This window comes from Neovison vison, chromosome 7 (assembly GCF_020171115.1).
Source record: "Neovison vison isolate M4711 chromosome 7, ASM_NN_V1, whole genome shotgun sequence".
NCBI classification, from domain to species: Eukaryota; Metazoa; Chordata; class Mammalia; order Carnivora; family Mustelidae; genus Neogale; species Neogale vison.
This window is the reverse complement of record NC_058097.1, coordinates 202,696,051-202,709,387: the sequence shown is the minus strand read 5'-3', so window position 1 is coordinate 202,709,387 and position 13,337 is coordinate 202,696,051. Positions and strand designations below refer to the sequence as shown.

Genomic DNA, 13,337 nt, shown 5'->3' with positions numbered 1-13,337 from the left:
AATAACTCCAGGTCTGAAACAGTCTGTTCTCACGCTTTATACTTTTTCTTTTCTTTTTTTTTTTTTTTTTAAAGATTTTATTTATTTATTTGTGAGAGAGAGAGGGAGAGAGAGCGAGCACAGGCAGACAGAGAGGCAGGCAGAGGCAGAGGGAGAAGCAGGCTCCCTGCCGAGCAAGGAGCCCGACGTGGGACTCGATCCCAGGACGCTGGGATCATGACCCGAGCTGAAGGCAGCTGCTTAACCCACTGAGCCACCCAGGCGTCCCACGCTTTATACTTTTTCAAAGCCCAGACAGGACGGGGCAAAGCACCGATGGCCCTGCGCCCCGCGCCGTGTCCCCTCCGCACTCAGATTCCGAGCCTTACAAGGTGATGGATTCCACTGGGGTACCGCGGAGCCCCGGCCCGCCAGCCACAGTGCTCCGCGGGGCCGCGGGCAGCGCGGGCCCCATGTGCGTCCGGAGGGCGCAGCCGGGATACGTGCACCCCAACCCCGCGCGTTCCCGGGCGCTGCGGGCCCACCTCGGGCGAGAACGCCTCGGGCGCTACCACCCGCCCGGCCCGCGGGGGAGCCGCCCCGCACCGCAGCAGCGCGGCGTCCGCTGGCCCCGCCCGGCAGGTGGCGGCCCCGCCCCGAGGCCGACGTGCGGAAAGGAACGCGCCGGCCGCGCCCGCAAGGGGCCGCGCGGCGGTGGGCGTGGCGGCTCGCCCCCACCTCGCGGCCACTGGCTGGGACGCAGCAGGGCGGGCCCAGCCCGGCTGGCCATTGGCCGCGAGACTCGCGTATTTGCATACGGGCCGGGGGCGGGGCGCGGGCCGGGCGCCGGGGGCGGGGTGGTCGGGGGGCTGTCGGGGGCCGGTCGGGGGCGCCGGGGGCCCGCGGCCGCCGCCGAATTTGGGCTGAGAGCCGGCGACGGCCCCGCGCCGCGGTTGCAGGTGACGCGCGAGGGGTCCCAGACCGGCGGGCGGGGGCTCGGGCTGGGCTGGTGCGGTGGGGCTCGGACGTACAAGTTGGAGGGGAAGGAGGGGTCGGGGGTGGGACGGCCCTTCTGTGCACCCGGTGGTCCCTCCAGGCGCAGGGCAGCCACTGCCCACCGCACACTGCGCTGCTCCGGACCCACTGTGCGTGTGACAGCGGCTGATCTGTCCCTGGGCAGCGCGACCGCCCCGGCCCTTCTGTGACCCTGGTGTGTCGGGCAAGGGACGGCCAGACCAGGTGGGAGGACGAACACCAAGGCGGGGAGAGGGCGCCCCTTTGTCGCGCTCAGCAGCGGGGTGGGGAGGAAGGGGAAGCACCGTGGGGCTTCACAGCCCTCCACACGAGGGGGCTCAGATTGGTCCAGATGCGCCTTTGGAGGGAACTTTCCTTGTGTGTCGCAGGTGCCAGGACCTGCAGAGTTGCTGGATGGTCTTCTGAATGTCGCCAAGCTGAAGCAACGTGTTCTGGTCAGACCCGTGGCCCTCAGGACCGGACCCCCTACTACCTGCTACTACCTGCCTCTTGAGGGCCACCTCTGGGAACTCAAGGAAGATGGTGACAGATTTGGCTTTTCTGCGTATTTCTGCCACTCAGCAAGAATGCCAAGAACCCACTTGTGCTCAGCGGTGTGCCCTCCTGGAGGTGGGGGCACCCGGCCGAGCCCCCAGCCTGTCTGCTGCAGGGCCTGCTTTCTGTGCTGGGTTGTTTTTTTTTTTGTTTTTTTTTTTTTTTAATATTTTATTTATTTAGTTGACTGAGAGATCACAAGTAGGCAGAGAGAGAGGGAAGCATGTTCCCTACTGAGCAGAGAGCCTGATACGGGACTCAATCCCAGGATCCTGAGATAAAGACCTGAGCCGAAGGCAGAGGCTTAACCCACCGAGCCACCCAGGCGCCCCTCTGCTGGGGTTCTCAAGCCACTGTGAAGATCTGCTGGTCGGAAAGCATGGCCTGAGCAGCCTCCAGGCATGCAGAGGCCAGGATGCCTGCCGCAGTCCCTGTCTCCTCCCCAGATGGTGGGTGTCGATGGCTGGCACTGGGTCCGCCATTGTCAGAGCCGCTTGAGGGACAGGCAGCCTGAATTGAGGCCTTGCATGGACTTGGATTCACCTTTGGAGGGACACTGTCGTAAAGGTCACTGTGGTGCCCTGAGGGTCACACCTAGCAGGCTTGGCAGGACAGGTTCTGCAGGCAACAGGGAGGTTGTGGGTGGCCCTTGGGGTTGAGAACCAATGATGCCAGTTGCCTGCCACAAGGCAGTGACTTGCTGTGGGTGACCCCCAGGGAGCCCCAGTGTTCCAGCCAGCTCACAGGAGGACTTTTGTACTGGGGGTGAGCGGGAGGGGCTCCAGTGCCATCCCCCAGCACAGTCTGGCCATACAGAGACACTGATGATCACTGGGTCCTGTCTCACCTTGGCCGGGGAGCTGGGCTGACCTGGCTCGGTCCTGCCCTGCCATGGCCTGGATGTGTGTGTCTGGCGGCAGTGGGGAGCTGGGTCTCCTTGGCTCAGCCTCGCTCACATCGTTGTTTTCAAAGAGCAGCTTAAAGCTCCGAAGTAAACTTCTCAACAGCCCCAGCGTTCGCTTGCTGATACGAAGCACTTCTGGCCACTTTTGGGGGATATGGGATTTTGTCCACCTGGAACAGCCGGAGGTGGAAGGTTCTGCCCCCTTCCCCACCCCAGAGCACACTGGCTACCTGAGGACCCTTCCCAGGTGAAGAGGGCTCATCAGCTTTTCAGCCAGTAGCAGACTGGGGACAGGTCCCTGGCGATGTCTTCAGAAGGAACAGGTGTTCCTTGGAAAATAGACACAGACCAGGGGTGTGCAAGCTCTGCCAGTACCAGGACTGCTTCCCTTTGGGGTGTGGGAGAGCACAGACACCGGGAGGGAGCGGACTTCCTTCCAGCCTGCACCTGGCTTTGCCCTGTGCTGGCCAGTGTGCTCAGCTTGGGAGACGACCCTGTGCTGGTGCTCAGAGGCACCCACCCTCCTGAGTACAGGTGAGGGCTGTGGGTGGGGCGACCAGGCCTCTTTGACCTGGTGGTGACTGCCCGCCGCCCACAGCTCCAGCCCTCCCACCCAGGGCACAACATGATCGGCATTCGCATTCCAGGCTGTCGCCGTGTGACTGTGCACTCAGCCCTGTCTCCAGTGGGTGGCTGTGTGATGGACCGTGGGCTTAGGTGGCAGCGAACGTAGGAGCTATGTAGGGCTGGGGGCTTTGGAGTGAGGAGCCTGGGCCAGAAGTCCCCTGCTGCTGCTGTCCAGTCGTCACTCCCTGTCCTGTTCCACCTTGGGCAGGAAGTATCCAGTCCTCATTAATCCCCTCCCCCCCCAAGCTGCTCTTGGTGACGTCCACACTCCTGTACTCAGGACTTCTTGTCCCCTATGGTCAGCCCCAGAAGAGGAGAACACCAGGCTGAGCTCGGGGGCCACTCCAGAAGGCTGAGTCCATCCAAAAGTTGCTGACCCCCAGCCTTAACACAGAGACCCCCATCATCTAGGGTGCCTCCATCTCCTATTCCCCAGTATGTGTGGCTACACCGAGCCCCTGTGTTTTGACCATCACAGAGGGCTCCAGTGCCAGCCACGGTGCTCACAGGTGGGGCCGGCAGCCCCTCCCCGGCCCAGGACTGTGATCACTGCCCTAATTTTGAGCCTGCACACTGACCTGGGAAGCAGAGGGGGCCTGGTGGATGGCTGGGCAGCCACACCCTCATGGGGCCAACAGCACTCCTCTGGGCAGAGCTCCTGGGTTCTGGGCAGGAATCTGGGGACCTGCCCCCACAGGCTCTCCATAAACCTCAATAAACCTGATAGGCAGGTCTGGCACGTCCTTGAGTCCTCTCGTCCAGGAAGCATCTTCATGCGGTGGCAGCTCCTGCTACTGGTGAGGAGCAGGCCAGAGGAGGGGCGCCAGTCGGGAGAGCCCACACAGACACCCAGACCAGGCCCGAGGCTGCTCTAAGGCCCCACACTATGCAACTCGCAATCCAGGCTTGGGCTGCCAAGGAGAGCCCCTGGGTGCGGATGGGCACAGCAGCTGGAAATGGGAGGCCCTACAAGCCCCAGTTTGGGGCCCAACTGACCACTGGTCCCTGGGAGACCCTTTTCTCAAGAGCCCTGGTCGTGGCCAGCCCCAGGTAGCTTGGGGGACTCCCCAATGACCCTGGCTCGTCTCAAGCTTTAGGGCCCACAGTCCCTGTCCGGTACAGCTTCAGGACGCACTGAAGCCATTCTGGGCAGTTTATTGAGGTTTTAGGGCTGGGGTAGGGGAGGCGGCATGCCCATGTGTGTACGCAGGCTCGAGGAAGGCTACCTCCCACACACAAGCACACACCCACAGCTGAGCAGTGTCCACACGTCTCCCATCCTCCACAAGGAGCCGTGACCTTCCGGGTGTAGCACGTTCTGAGCTGGTCATGCCTCCTGCCTGTCCAGGGGTCTCAGCAGACTCCCTCCACCCCCACACAGCGGAAAGCCCGGGGCCCTGCGGTGCTCTGTCTCAGGCCCAGGGCACCAGGGCTTCCCACTGCATGGGAGAATGACTCCTCTGCGACCACCAGGTCTCCTGTCTTCCAGCTCAGGCTGGCCTTGGCTGCCCTTGCTCGTCGTGTCGTGGGAGCCCGGGGCCAGGCTGGCAGTGGACATCCATTTTGGGGCCAGAGCTGCTACCTCCAGGAGTTCTGCCTCATTGGGGCAACTGTGGGGAGGAGACAGGCTGAGGGCACTGAGGACAGGAAGGCCCTGTCCCACCCGAAGTGGGGAAGACAGACGTACTCTCTGGGCTCAGGCCGGACACTAGAGCAGGATTCCGAGGGGTTCGCATGAGGGGCTCTTCTCTGGCCAGAGGCAGAAGACCCTGTGGGGAGAGTAGCTCAGCTTGGACCTGGGCCAGGCCTCCCACGCCTGGGCTCCCTCTGGCACCACTCTGACCTGTGTGCTGAGGGGGCCCCTGTCTGGCCGCGGGGCTGGTGGCAGCGCAGCCCCCGTCTGCTGGATGAACTCCTGCAGGTTGCACTGACGCAGCTCCCGGTTCAGCTCCTCAAGTTCCTGAGCTTGGGCCTGGGGCACATGGGGCCCTCAGGGGACGCAGCCCCGGGGCTCCATGGCCTCGCCCTCTCCTTGGCCTGACCCGGAGGCCAGCCCCCAAACCCGCTCGCACTGGGGCCACTGGCAGGGGCTCGGGGGCCTGCGGGCTCACCTGTAGGGCGTGCTCGGCCGCCTGCAGGGCCCGGCTCACCAGGGCCAGGCCGCCCTGCACTTCCGCGCTCCGCCGTTCCTGGGCAGCCAGGTCCTTGCGCAGGCGCTCCGCTGCGGACGCTGTGGGCGAGGGGGGTCCGGGGGCCTCTGAGGCCAGATGGAGCTCCACCTCCAGGGCCCGGGCCTGGGCATCCAGGGCCTGTAGCTGGGCAGCGTGCTCCGCGGTGGCTGCGCTCAGGGCCTGCAGGCGCGCCTGCCCCTCCCGCTCCCGAGCCTGCTCCCGTCGCAGCTCCTGCTCCCAGAAGGCCTCCTGACCCAGCTCCGCGGCGTTCCTCCGCACCCTGCGCTCCAGGCCCTGCAGGTCTATGCTGGAGCCTGGGACTGCTGCTACGGGGGCCACAGGGTCAGGTGGTGCAGGGCTGGGGGCCAGTCCGGGGCACCCCAGGCTGAAGGTCCGTGCTTTGCGCTGCTCGTGGCCCAGGGCTGGCCGTGGCTTCGGGGGGAGGCTGGCACGGACTGGGCAGCGCTCAGGAGGTGGGCAGCTGTCTGAGGAGGGCCTCCCAGCAAGGCTGGGCCCTGTCCGCCTCAGGACAAACTGGACATCACTGGCAAACTGTCCACAGGTGGCCTGGGCACCCACTGGACACTCTTGGGGCAGCAGCTGCCGTTCCTTTTCCCTGAGACGCTGCACGAGCACAAAGCGGCCCGTCTGGCCTGGGGTAGGAGGAGACAGGTCAGCTGTTGCGCCCCCCCATCCACCTGGGGTAGGAGGAGACAGGTCAGTGATGCGCCCCCCCCCCCATCCACCTGGCTTGAGAAATTAGGAGAGGGCAAGAGGGATCAGCAGCCAGCCACAGCCTTGATGGGGGAAGGGGATGGAGCACCCGGCCCCACCTCAGGTGCACCTGTTAGGCTATCTGTGCCCGAAAGGACTCACCTATTGCTTGGGCTAGTGCGAAGACTACTTCCTGACAGGTGGTTTGCTCTGAGACCCCACAGACCACGCGCTGTATGCCATCCACCCACACCTTCAGCTCCATCGCTGCTAGCCCAGACAGCATCCCTGTCCTGCAGGGAGGACAAAAGCCAGAGGGTCAGGCCCTGCCTGGCCCCACCACGCCCTGGCCTCTCCTCTCCTCAACCCCAGAAGTGGTTCAGGGCTACTGCGCGCCCCCCACCTCACGTCAGTCCTGCTCTCCTACAGCCTAGCCCCGCGCGCAGGTCATACACTGCGGGGGTGGAGGCACGACCAGGCCCCCCAAGGGGTAACCAGGGTGCCCTCCAGGAGCGCTCTGAAGCTCCCCCACTGACCAGCCTCCTCTTGCCCCGCCCCACTCCCCCGGAACCAGGCGAATCATTAACCAGATCCAGCACTTCCTGCCTTCCCAGGCACCTGGCTCCAAGGGCACTGCCCCTCCCACGGGACGCCGAGCTCGGGCACCCAAGGGCGCCCTCACGAAAACACGGCTTCCCGCTGCCATGGGAACGCCGCTTCCCCGCCACTCCGGGCCCTCCGGAGCCACGGAACCGCTCCGGGGCGGCCCTCGCCGGGGCGAGCAGCGCCCTGGCCGCTCCCTCCAGCCGCGGCGCTCGCCCCCCACCCCCGGCCGCCGTCGCCGCCGAGGGGCAGCTGCAGGTGCGGCGCGGCCCCCACGGCGGCCCAGCCCGCGTCCCTCCGTCGGAGTTGCCGCCCGAGGCCGCGCCCCGCACGCGGGAGGACCCGGGTCCCTGCGCGGCTCACCTGGGCGCCCGCTGGCCTCCGGGACCCAGACTCGAACTGGCTGCTTCCCGGAGCCCGGCGCCGCCGCAACCTGCCGCCTCCAGCGCCGCGGGCGAGCCCCGGCTCGCCACTGCATTGGCCCGCAGCCCGAGGGCCCCGCCCCTCGCCCTCCTATTGGCTCCCAGGGTCGCACCGCCCGCCCTGAGCCAACGCCCATTGGCCACCCCGCCTGCGCCCCGCCCCTCCCATTGGCTCCCCGCCCGCCCCGCCCCCGGCGGCGCCCAGGTGTGGGCGGAGCTCGGCGGCGCGGAGGGGCGGGCGGGGCCTCGTCCACGCACGCCTGAAGACCGCGAGCGACGCGGAAGGGCTCGGGGCCGGCTGGCGGCGCGCGGCACAGGTGTCTGGCTCCGCTTCCGGGCCCGCTTCCTCGGAAGCCTCCCAGTCCCATGCGTCTCCTGCCGAGGGAGGGGGCGCCGGCCTGGGACCCCGCGGTCTCTGCACGCGGAGGGGCGGGCGCGGCCCGCAAGGCCAGGGACCGCCCTCGCCCCCCGACCCGGCTCCGTCCGGAGGACGGGGGCGCTGCGGGAGCGGGGGGCGGGCGCGGCCCCTCTCTGGCTGCCGCCGCCCGGTGGTCCTGATGGGGGAGAAGGCTGCTCTGAAGCTGCTGGGGACAGAGCAGGACAAAGACCCTGGGCTCTTTGCTCGCACCCCTCCCTGCTCCCAGTGGGGCCCGGCGCCCCTGCGACTTGTGGACACACGTGGGCACCTTGAGCCCAGCCCAGCAGCCAGGGTCCCTCACAGCCTCCGTGCTGTCTGTGGACCGGGCGTTGGGAGCCTGCTCTGCCTCCTCACAATGGGCCATGGGGGGGTCCTCCCCAGCTCAGGAAGTCCCGGGGAAAAGCAGAGTTGAGGATCTTAAGGAATGATCGAAAGTGGGGAAGGGGGAGGTGAAGGCTGGAGGACATTGGCCTGTGTGTCGGATCTGGTGCCTCACTTGTGTTCTGGGGCAGAGAGAACCGTTGTCATAGTTGGGAGGCTGTCCCCAGGGCTCCCCAAGGTGGGAGATGGACTGGAGAAGGACCGGCTTCTGACTTGGGGTTTAGGTAGGTGGGCGTCAGCCTCTGAGTGGGAAGATGCTGTGGGAAGCACTTGGGGGGGCTCACTGATGGCTAGAGTCGGGTAAGCCCCTCTACACCAGGCAGCCGTGTCCCCGGTACCTGCCTGCTGCCATAGTGAGGACTATGGGAGCCTCCCCAAGGTTGGCTGGGGTGGCAGACTGAGCGTGTGACCGTCTGTGAGTCTCTGAGCATGGCAGGGCCTGCTCCTTGCTCCATGGTCCCCTGAGCCTGCGAAGGCCACCTGGGCAACAACCCAGCCTTTCAGTTTCTCCTTCCGGCTGGGTCGGGAGGTGGGCCCAAGGCTCACTAAGGGCCCTGGTCTGGGGTTTCCCTGGAAGCTCCTGGTAACAAACAGCCCCTCCCCTTCTGGGTGCTGGTATCCATGGCAACACTCGAGAGCCTTTCTTTCCCTAGGCCCGCTTGGATTTCAGGCCTCAGGTGAGTGTTTGGGGTAAGGCCCTGGGCCTGGGGGCATCACAGGCAAAGGACCAGTCCCTCTGGGGACTCTTGCTCTAGGTTAAGGGATAGGACCTCAGGTCCTAGAAGGCAGGGGTGATGGGGATGACAACAGGAAATGTCCACTCAGGTGACATGTTGCCTGGGGGTGACCTGCTGCCTTGACCTGGTCAGAAATAGACAGATGTGGGCACACATGCGACCAGCAGTCTAGCGTCCTGTGGGGTATGTGCATGCGCATGCAGACACACACACAGACCTCTGTGGAGTGGTGCTGGGTAGGGCTGTCAGACTTACACACACGCATGGCCTTGTAAGGAGAGGCCCGCAGGCGTAGCCACACAGAGGACACAAGGATGACCGCCCTACCATGCCTCGCAGCTCCCCCAGGAACACCGAGAATGGCGCCTGAGTCTTGCCAAGAGGATGAAGCAGCCGAGAAAAAGGCTCCCTTATCCCAGGTGGACCAAGAGCTGGTCAGCGCCCACCTGGAGCCTCCTGTGGGCGCACCTCAGGAGCCGGGGGGTCCCACATGCGCACAGGACGCCACGCCCAGCTCTACACGGGTGGTCTTCTCCGTCCACCTACAGTAAGGAAGGAGGGATGGGTGGCCAGCCACTCGGGCCTGGCCAGCTAGGGGACGGGGCCTGATCACTGGCATTGCAGGTTGGCGCCTGAGTCTCTAGACACTCGCACCTTGCGGCTGCTGTGGGGCCAACGGGAGCTGCAGATCCAGGCTCTGCGGTGGGCTGTCCAGAACGGCCAGGACGCCCGGCACTGCCACGTCCTGCGCGAGGTGGCCGGACTTCCACCTGAGAGGTGACCAGCAAAGTGCTAGTCCCCCAGCCCAACCCCGCCTCTGTCCTGGCCCGAACTGGTTTTTGTCTGACCCCCATCCCCAACCACCGGTCCTGACTGACATTGTAACTTCTTACTCTGGCCTTAAGCCTCACTTGAAGCGTGACCCTCTACCCTGACTCCGAACACACTGGGAGTCGCTGCATCTAGACCCCATCTGCAGCCCAGACCTCTCAGAGCCAGACTTGGCCTGGCTCACTGGAACCCTATGCCCTTGGGCCCCCAGTGTCAAGGAAGAGGGGCCCCTCCTCCCTTCCTTGGCTGCTGACCTCGAGGCAGGGGCTGCTATGATTGCCCCTTCCCCCAGGAGCGCACGTAATCAGGAAAAGTTCCTGCAAAATCAGGTCCAAAAGCTGACTCTGGACTTGAAAAAGCAGAAGGAACAGGCCCAGCTGGTGAGGGGCAGGAAGGACCAGGGAGTCGGGGAGGGGACCCAAGCTGGGGTGAGGGGCAGGGCCCAGGTAGGGGTTGGCCTTGTGGGTTCAGCAGCTGGAGAAGACCCTGCGCACCTATGCACCCTCCGGGAGCAGGAGAAGACCCAGCTGGAGGAACGTCTGCTGCAGACCGTGACCACCACGCAGCAGCTGGAGGCTGAGCTGCAGGCCTTCCAGAAGTCCTGCCTCCTGCAGCTGGCCCGCTCCTCCTGGGTGGGGCGCATACTGCGCTCCTCCACCGGCAGTGTGGAGGTACGCCCCGCTCGGCCCATGCACTCGCCTCCTGAGTTCCCCTCCCCAGCCTTCCTTGGATGTCCCCTGGGTAACCATTGTGTCTCCTGCCGGTCCTTTGGTGGGGCTGGCCTGCCCAGGAAGCCTGTCTCCCCTCAGGACCACGGGGCAGGGAGGAACCCCCTGGTTCCACCCACCTGATCCACCGTGAACCTGTGCCTAGCGAGGTCAAAGGAGAGCACCTCTCTTCCCCGGCCCCTGCCCACTGGTCTCCGCTCCCCGTGCGCAGGTGGTCACCGCAGAAACCCTGATGGACTTCAATGACGTCTCTGAGAGTGAACAGGGCCCCTCCACTGGGGAGGTAAGAGAGGTGAGCAAGGTCCCCCACGTGCTCTCATAGCCGGCAGCCTTGTGGGAGGGGAGGGCCACATGTCTGTTGCTTCGGGACCAGGGTTTCCGGCTGGAGGACGTGGACTGGAACAGCATTGCCCAGCGGTATCCCAACCTCTTCAGCAACGTGGAGTCCAGCTCAGACCCGAAGTAACTGCTCCTTGTGCACTCCTCCAGGGGTGCGGGGTGGGATGCGGGGAGTGCCTTGGCATTTGTGGACCAGAGTCCAAGTTCTACCCTTAGTGTCCGTGGACAAGTCACTTTCACCTTCCAAGGTCAGCTCTCCCATCTGTAGGACGGGGTTCACAGTGAGGGGAAAGGGCTCCTGAGCCCTCACGGTCCTTCCAGGAGCCCTTTCCCCTCCCCCCACCCCCGGGTACCAGGGTGCCCCACCCCCTGGGGGGGGGCTAGATGGGCGTGGGGCTGGAGTCTAGAAGTCAAAGGCAGCCGCCGCAAGCCGATCAGCAGACTGTGGCCCACAGGCACCCACGGCCCCTGCCACCCCCGGAGGCCCCCCTGTCGAGCATGGGGAGCTCGGAGCTGCGCAGATCGGGGACAGAGCAGCGTCTCAAGAGTGTCGAGTGGAGTTCCCTGCCCTTCATGGGCACGAGCAGCTCCGGGGGCGCGGACTCCGACTCCAGCAGTGGCCAGCTGGCTGAGCGTTATTGTGTGCGGAAGGTGACAGGGCACCCCCCGTGCGCGCCAAGCCGGGACGAGCTAACTGCGGCCAGCTCCAGGAGCCTCAGCAGGGAAATGCAGGCACAGTCTGGAGGTGGGGCGTAGCAGCTTTCCCCCGTTACTGACCCCCTGCAAGGCTGTGATCTCTTCCCAAAGCCCTAATAGCATGTCCCCCGAGAGCTCGGTGTTCATGGCCGCCTGGAGCAAGGTCGCTGAGGCCACTGCAGTCTCAGCCCTGGGGCTCAGGGTGGTCTTGGAGGGTACCTGCTGCTGCCTGTGCACTCTGGCTATCCACCCAACCCCCCGTACTTGGGAGTTCTCCCTCTGCTTCCCTCAGCCTCCCGGGTCCAGCCTTCCTGCTCTGGATCTGAGCTCCAGAGCTGTGCCTCTCCCCAGTGCACCTGTGGGGTGCTGAGCGTCAGTCTGGCCTCGCGGGAGATGTCCGCAGTGCGTGCGGTGTACGGGGTGCCCCTTCCGACAGGTCTTTCCCTGGATCTCAGGACGGCTCAGTGGGACCAGCCAGGTAGGACAGTCCTGACCCTGACTGGGGAGCCCTGTGTAGCTTCTGAGCACCCGCACTCAGGGTGCCCCTGGAGGTGAGGGGTGACCCAGCGGGGTCCTGGCAGGAGGGGGTCTCCAACTAGGACGCACTGGAGGGGTGGCCAAGCCTCTCTGCGTAGTGCACCTACCCTCCTCACACCTCCCCCCAGCCCAGGGTGTTCCTGCCTGAAGATTGTGGCAGTCAGTGCCCGGGAGAGGTTCGTGCGTGTCCTCAACCAGTCGCCGGAGGAGACCGCGGACCTGGGTGGCCTCACGCTGCAGCAGCGGGAACGCGGCTTTCCTGTGTGCATGTACCGCTTCCCACCCCGCACGCTGCTGCCTCCGCGCCACCATGTCACGGTGTGCCCCCCCACCCCGCAACTCCACGGTGGCCTCGGCTCAGGCCCGCACCGCTGCTCACCCACCCCCTGGCCATGTCCACCAGGTTTGGGGCGAGGGGCCCCGCAGCACCAAGAAGCACCTGCCCTCGTCCTTGGGCCAGGAGCCCGTGCACTTCCACTCTAGCCGGGGCTGTGTGACTCTCCTCCTGAACCCCAAGGGCGAGGTCAGTGTGCATCCCAGCTAGCGGTGGGGTGGGAGTGAGCCCTGGTGGATGGGGGTGACCCCCGTGCCTCTCCCGGCCGGCCCGTAGGTCCTGAGCGAGCATCGGGCTGACCACTGCGTGTCCCCCGCCTCGAGGATCTTCGCTGACAACACCGATTTGTCCATAGACCGCTTCCCGCTCTCAGAGGCCGGGCTGGTGGCTGACACCGGCACGCAGAGGCCCGGCCCTCGGCAGCTGCGGGCAGGCAGGGTGCAGGAGGCCCCGGCCAGACGGCGGAGGCCCACATGGGCTCCGCAGGTCCCTGCTTCCCCAGGTCCCGGCCTCTCCAGGCTCCGCACCCCCCCACCCCCGCTTCTTCCCGCAGGCAGGCTTCGGATCTCACGAGCCCCTCGCCCCGTCAGGACGCGGGGCCTCTTCCCCCGGCTGAGCGCAGGCAAGACCTTCCGCCCGCGGGCGGTGCCAGCGCCGGCCGATGCCACCGAGGCGCCGGCGCCGGAGCTCCTGCCCACCATCCCCGGTGAGCGCGCGGTGCGCGGTGGGCGGCCCGGCGAGGAGGGGGAGGCCGGCCGGACCCCACGCGGTCATTGTTCCCCGCAGAGGCCGGGCTGCGCCTCGAGGACTGCCAGGCTAGGAAAGAGCCCAGGGTCCGGGTGAGTGCGTGCGCGCGCCCCGGTCCGCGCCCCTTGGCCCCCTCCCATTCCCGGCCGTGCCCCCTCCTCCGCGCAGGCCCCCACCCTGGCCCCGCGCGCCTCTGAGGCTCCGCGCCCCCAGGTGTGCTGCAAGGGCGTGGACCGGGGCTGCCCAATGGTGGCATTGTCGGTGCAGAGCGCGGCTGAGAGCAGATACGGCTTCCGCTTCCTCCCCTGCCCGCCGGTCACCGCCGTCCGGAGAGCGCGGCTGTAGGCGGGCTGAGGGGGCGGCGCTGGGAGAGAGGCGGGGGAGGCTGGCCGTGCTGGCGGCTGCGTTTATTGAACCAACATCGCCTAGGAAGTAAAGCGCATTCATGTACACCTGAGAGTCGAGAAGGGTTTGCTTGGTTTTGGGATACCCTGCCCCAAGGGAAGGGAGCTGGCTGCCCCATCCCTGCGTGGGCGAGGAACTGCGCAAATGAGCCCCCGCCCCCCGGGGATGGGAGGCCTGGCCGCACCCTGGCATCTG

General features: G+C 66.0%; 2 protein-coding genes across 2 annotated transcripts; one reads left to right on the top strand and one right to left on the bottom strand.

Annotated features, from left to right (window-relative positions):
* Positions 1-4,218: 4,218 nt before the first annotated feature.
* On the bottom strand, positions 4,219-7,012 carry RASSF7 (Ras association domain family member 7). Its single transcript, XM_044261211.1, is given in 7 exon segments — positions 4,219-4,689; positions 4,767-4,812; positions 4,815-4,848; positions 4,923-5,051; positions 5,191-5,903; positions 6,127-6,257; positions 6,931-7,012. Coding segments are annotated over 6 exon segments (1,329 nt in total). The 5' UTR covers positions 6,251-6,257; positions 6,931-7,012; the 3' UTR covers positions 4,219-4,406.
* A 265-nt stretch (positions 7,013-7,277) lies between these two features.
* On the top strand, positions 7,278-13,100 carry LMNTD2 (lamin tail domain containing 2). The gene is given in 14 exon segments (XM_044259889.1): positions 7,278-8,634; positions 8,637-8,708; positions 8,865-9,072; positions 9,150-9,302; positions 9,649-10,027; positions 10,296-10,367; positions 10,458-10,546; positions 10,879-11,168; positions 11,471-11,597; positions 11,785-11,974; positions 12,060-12,179; positions 12,267-12,696; positions 12,777-12,829; positions 12,951-13,100. Coding segments are annotated over 14 exon segments (2,367 nt in total). The 5' UTR covers positions 7,278-8,582; the 3' UTR covers positions 13,083-13,100.
* Positions 13,101-13,337: the final 237 nt, after the last annotated feature.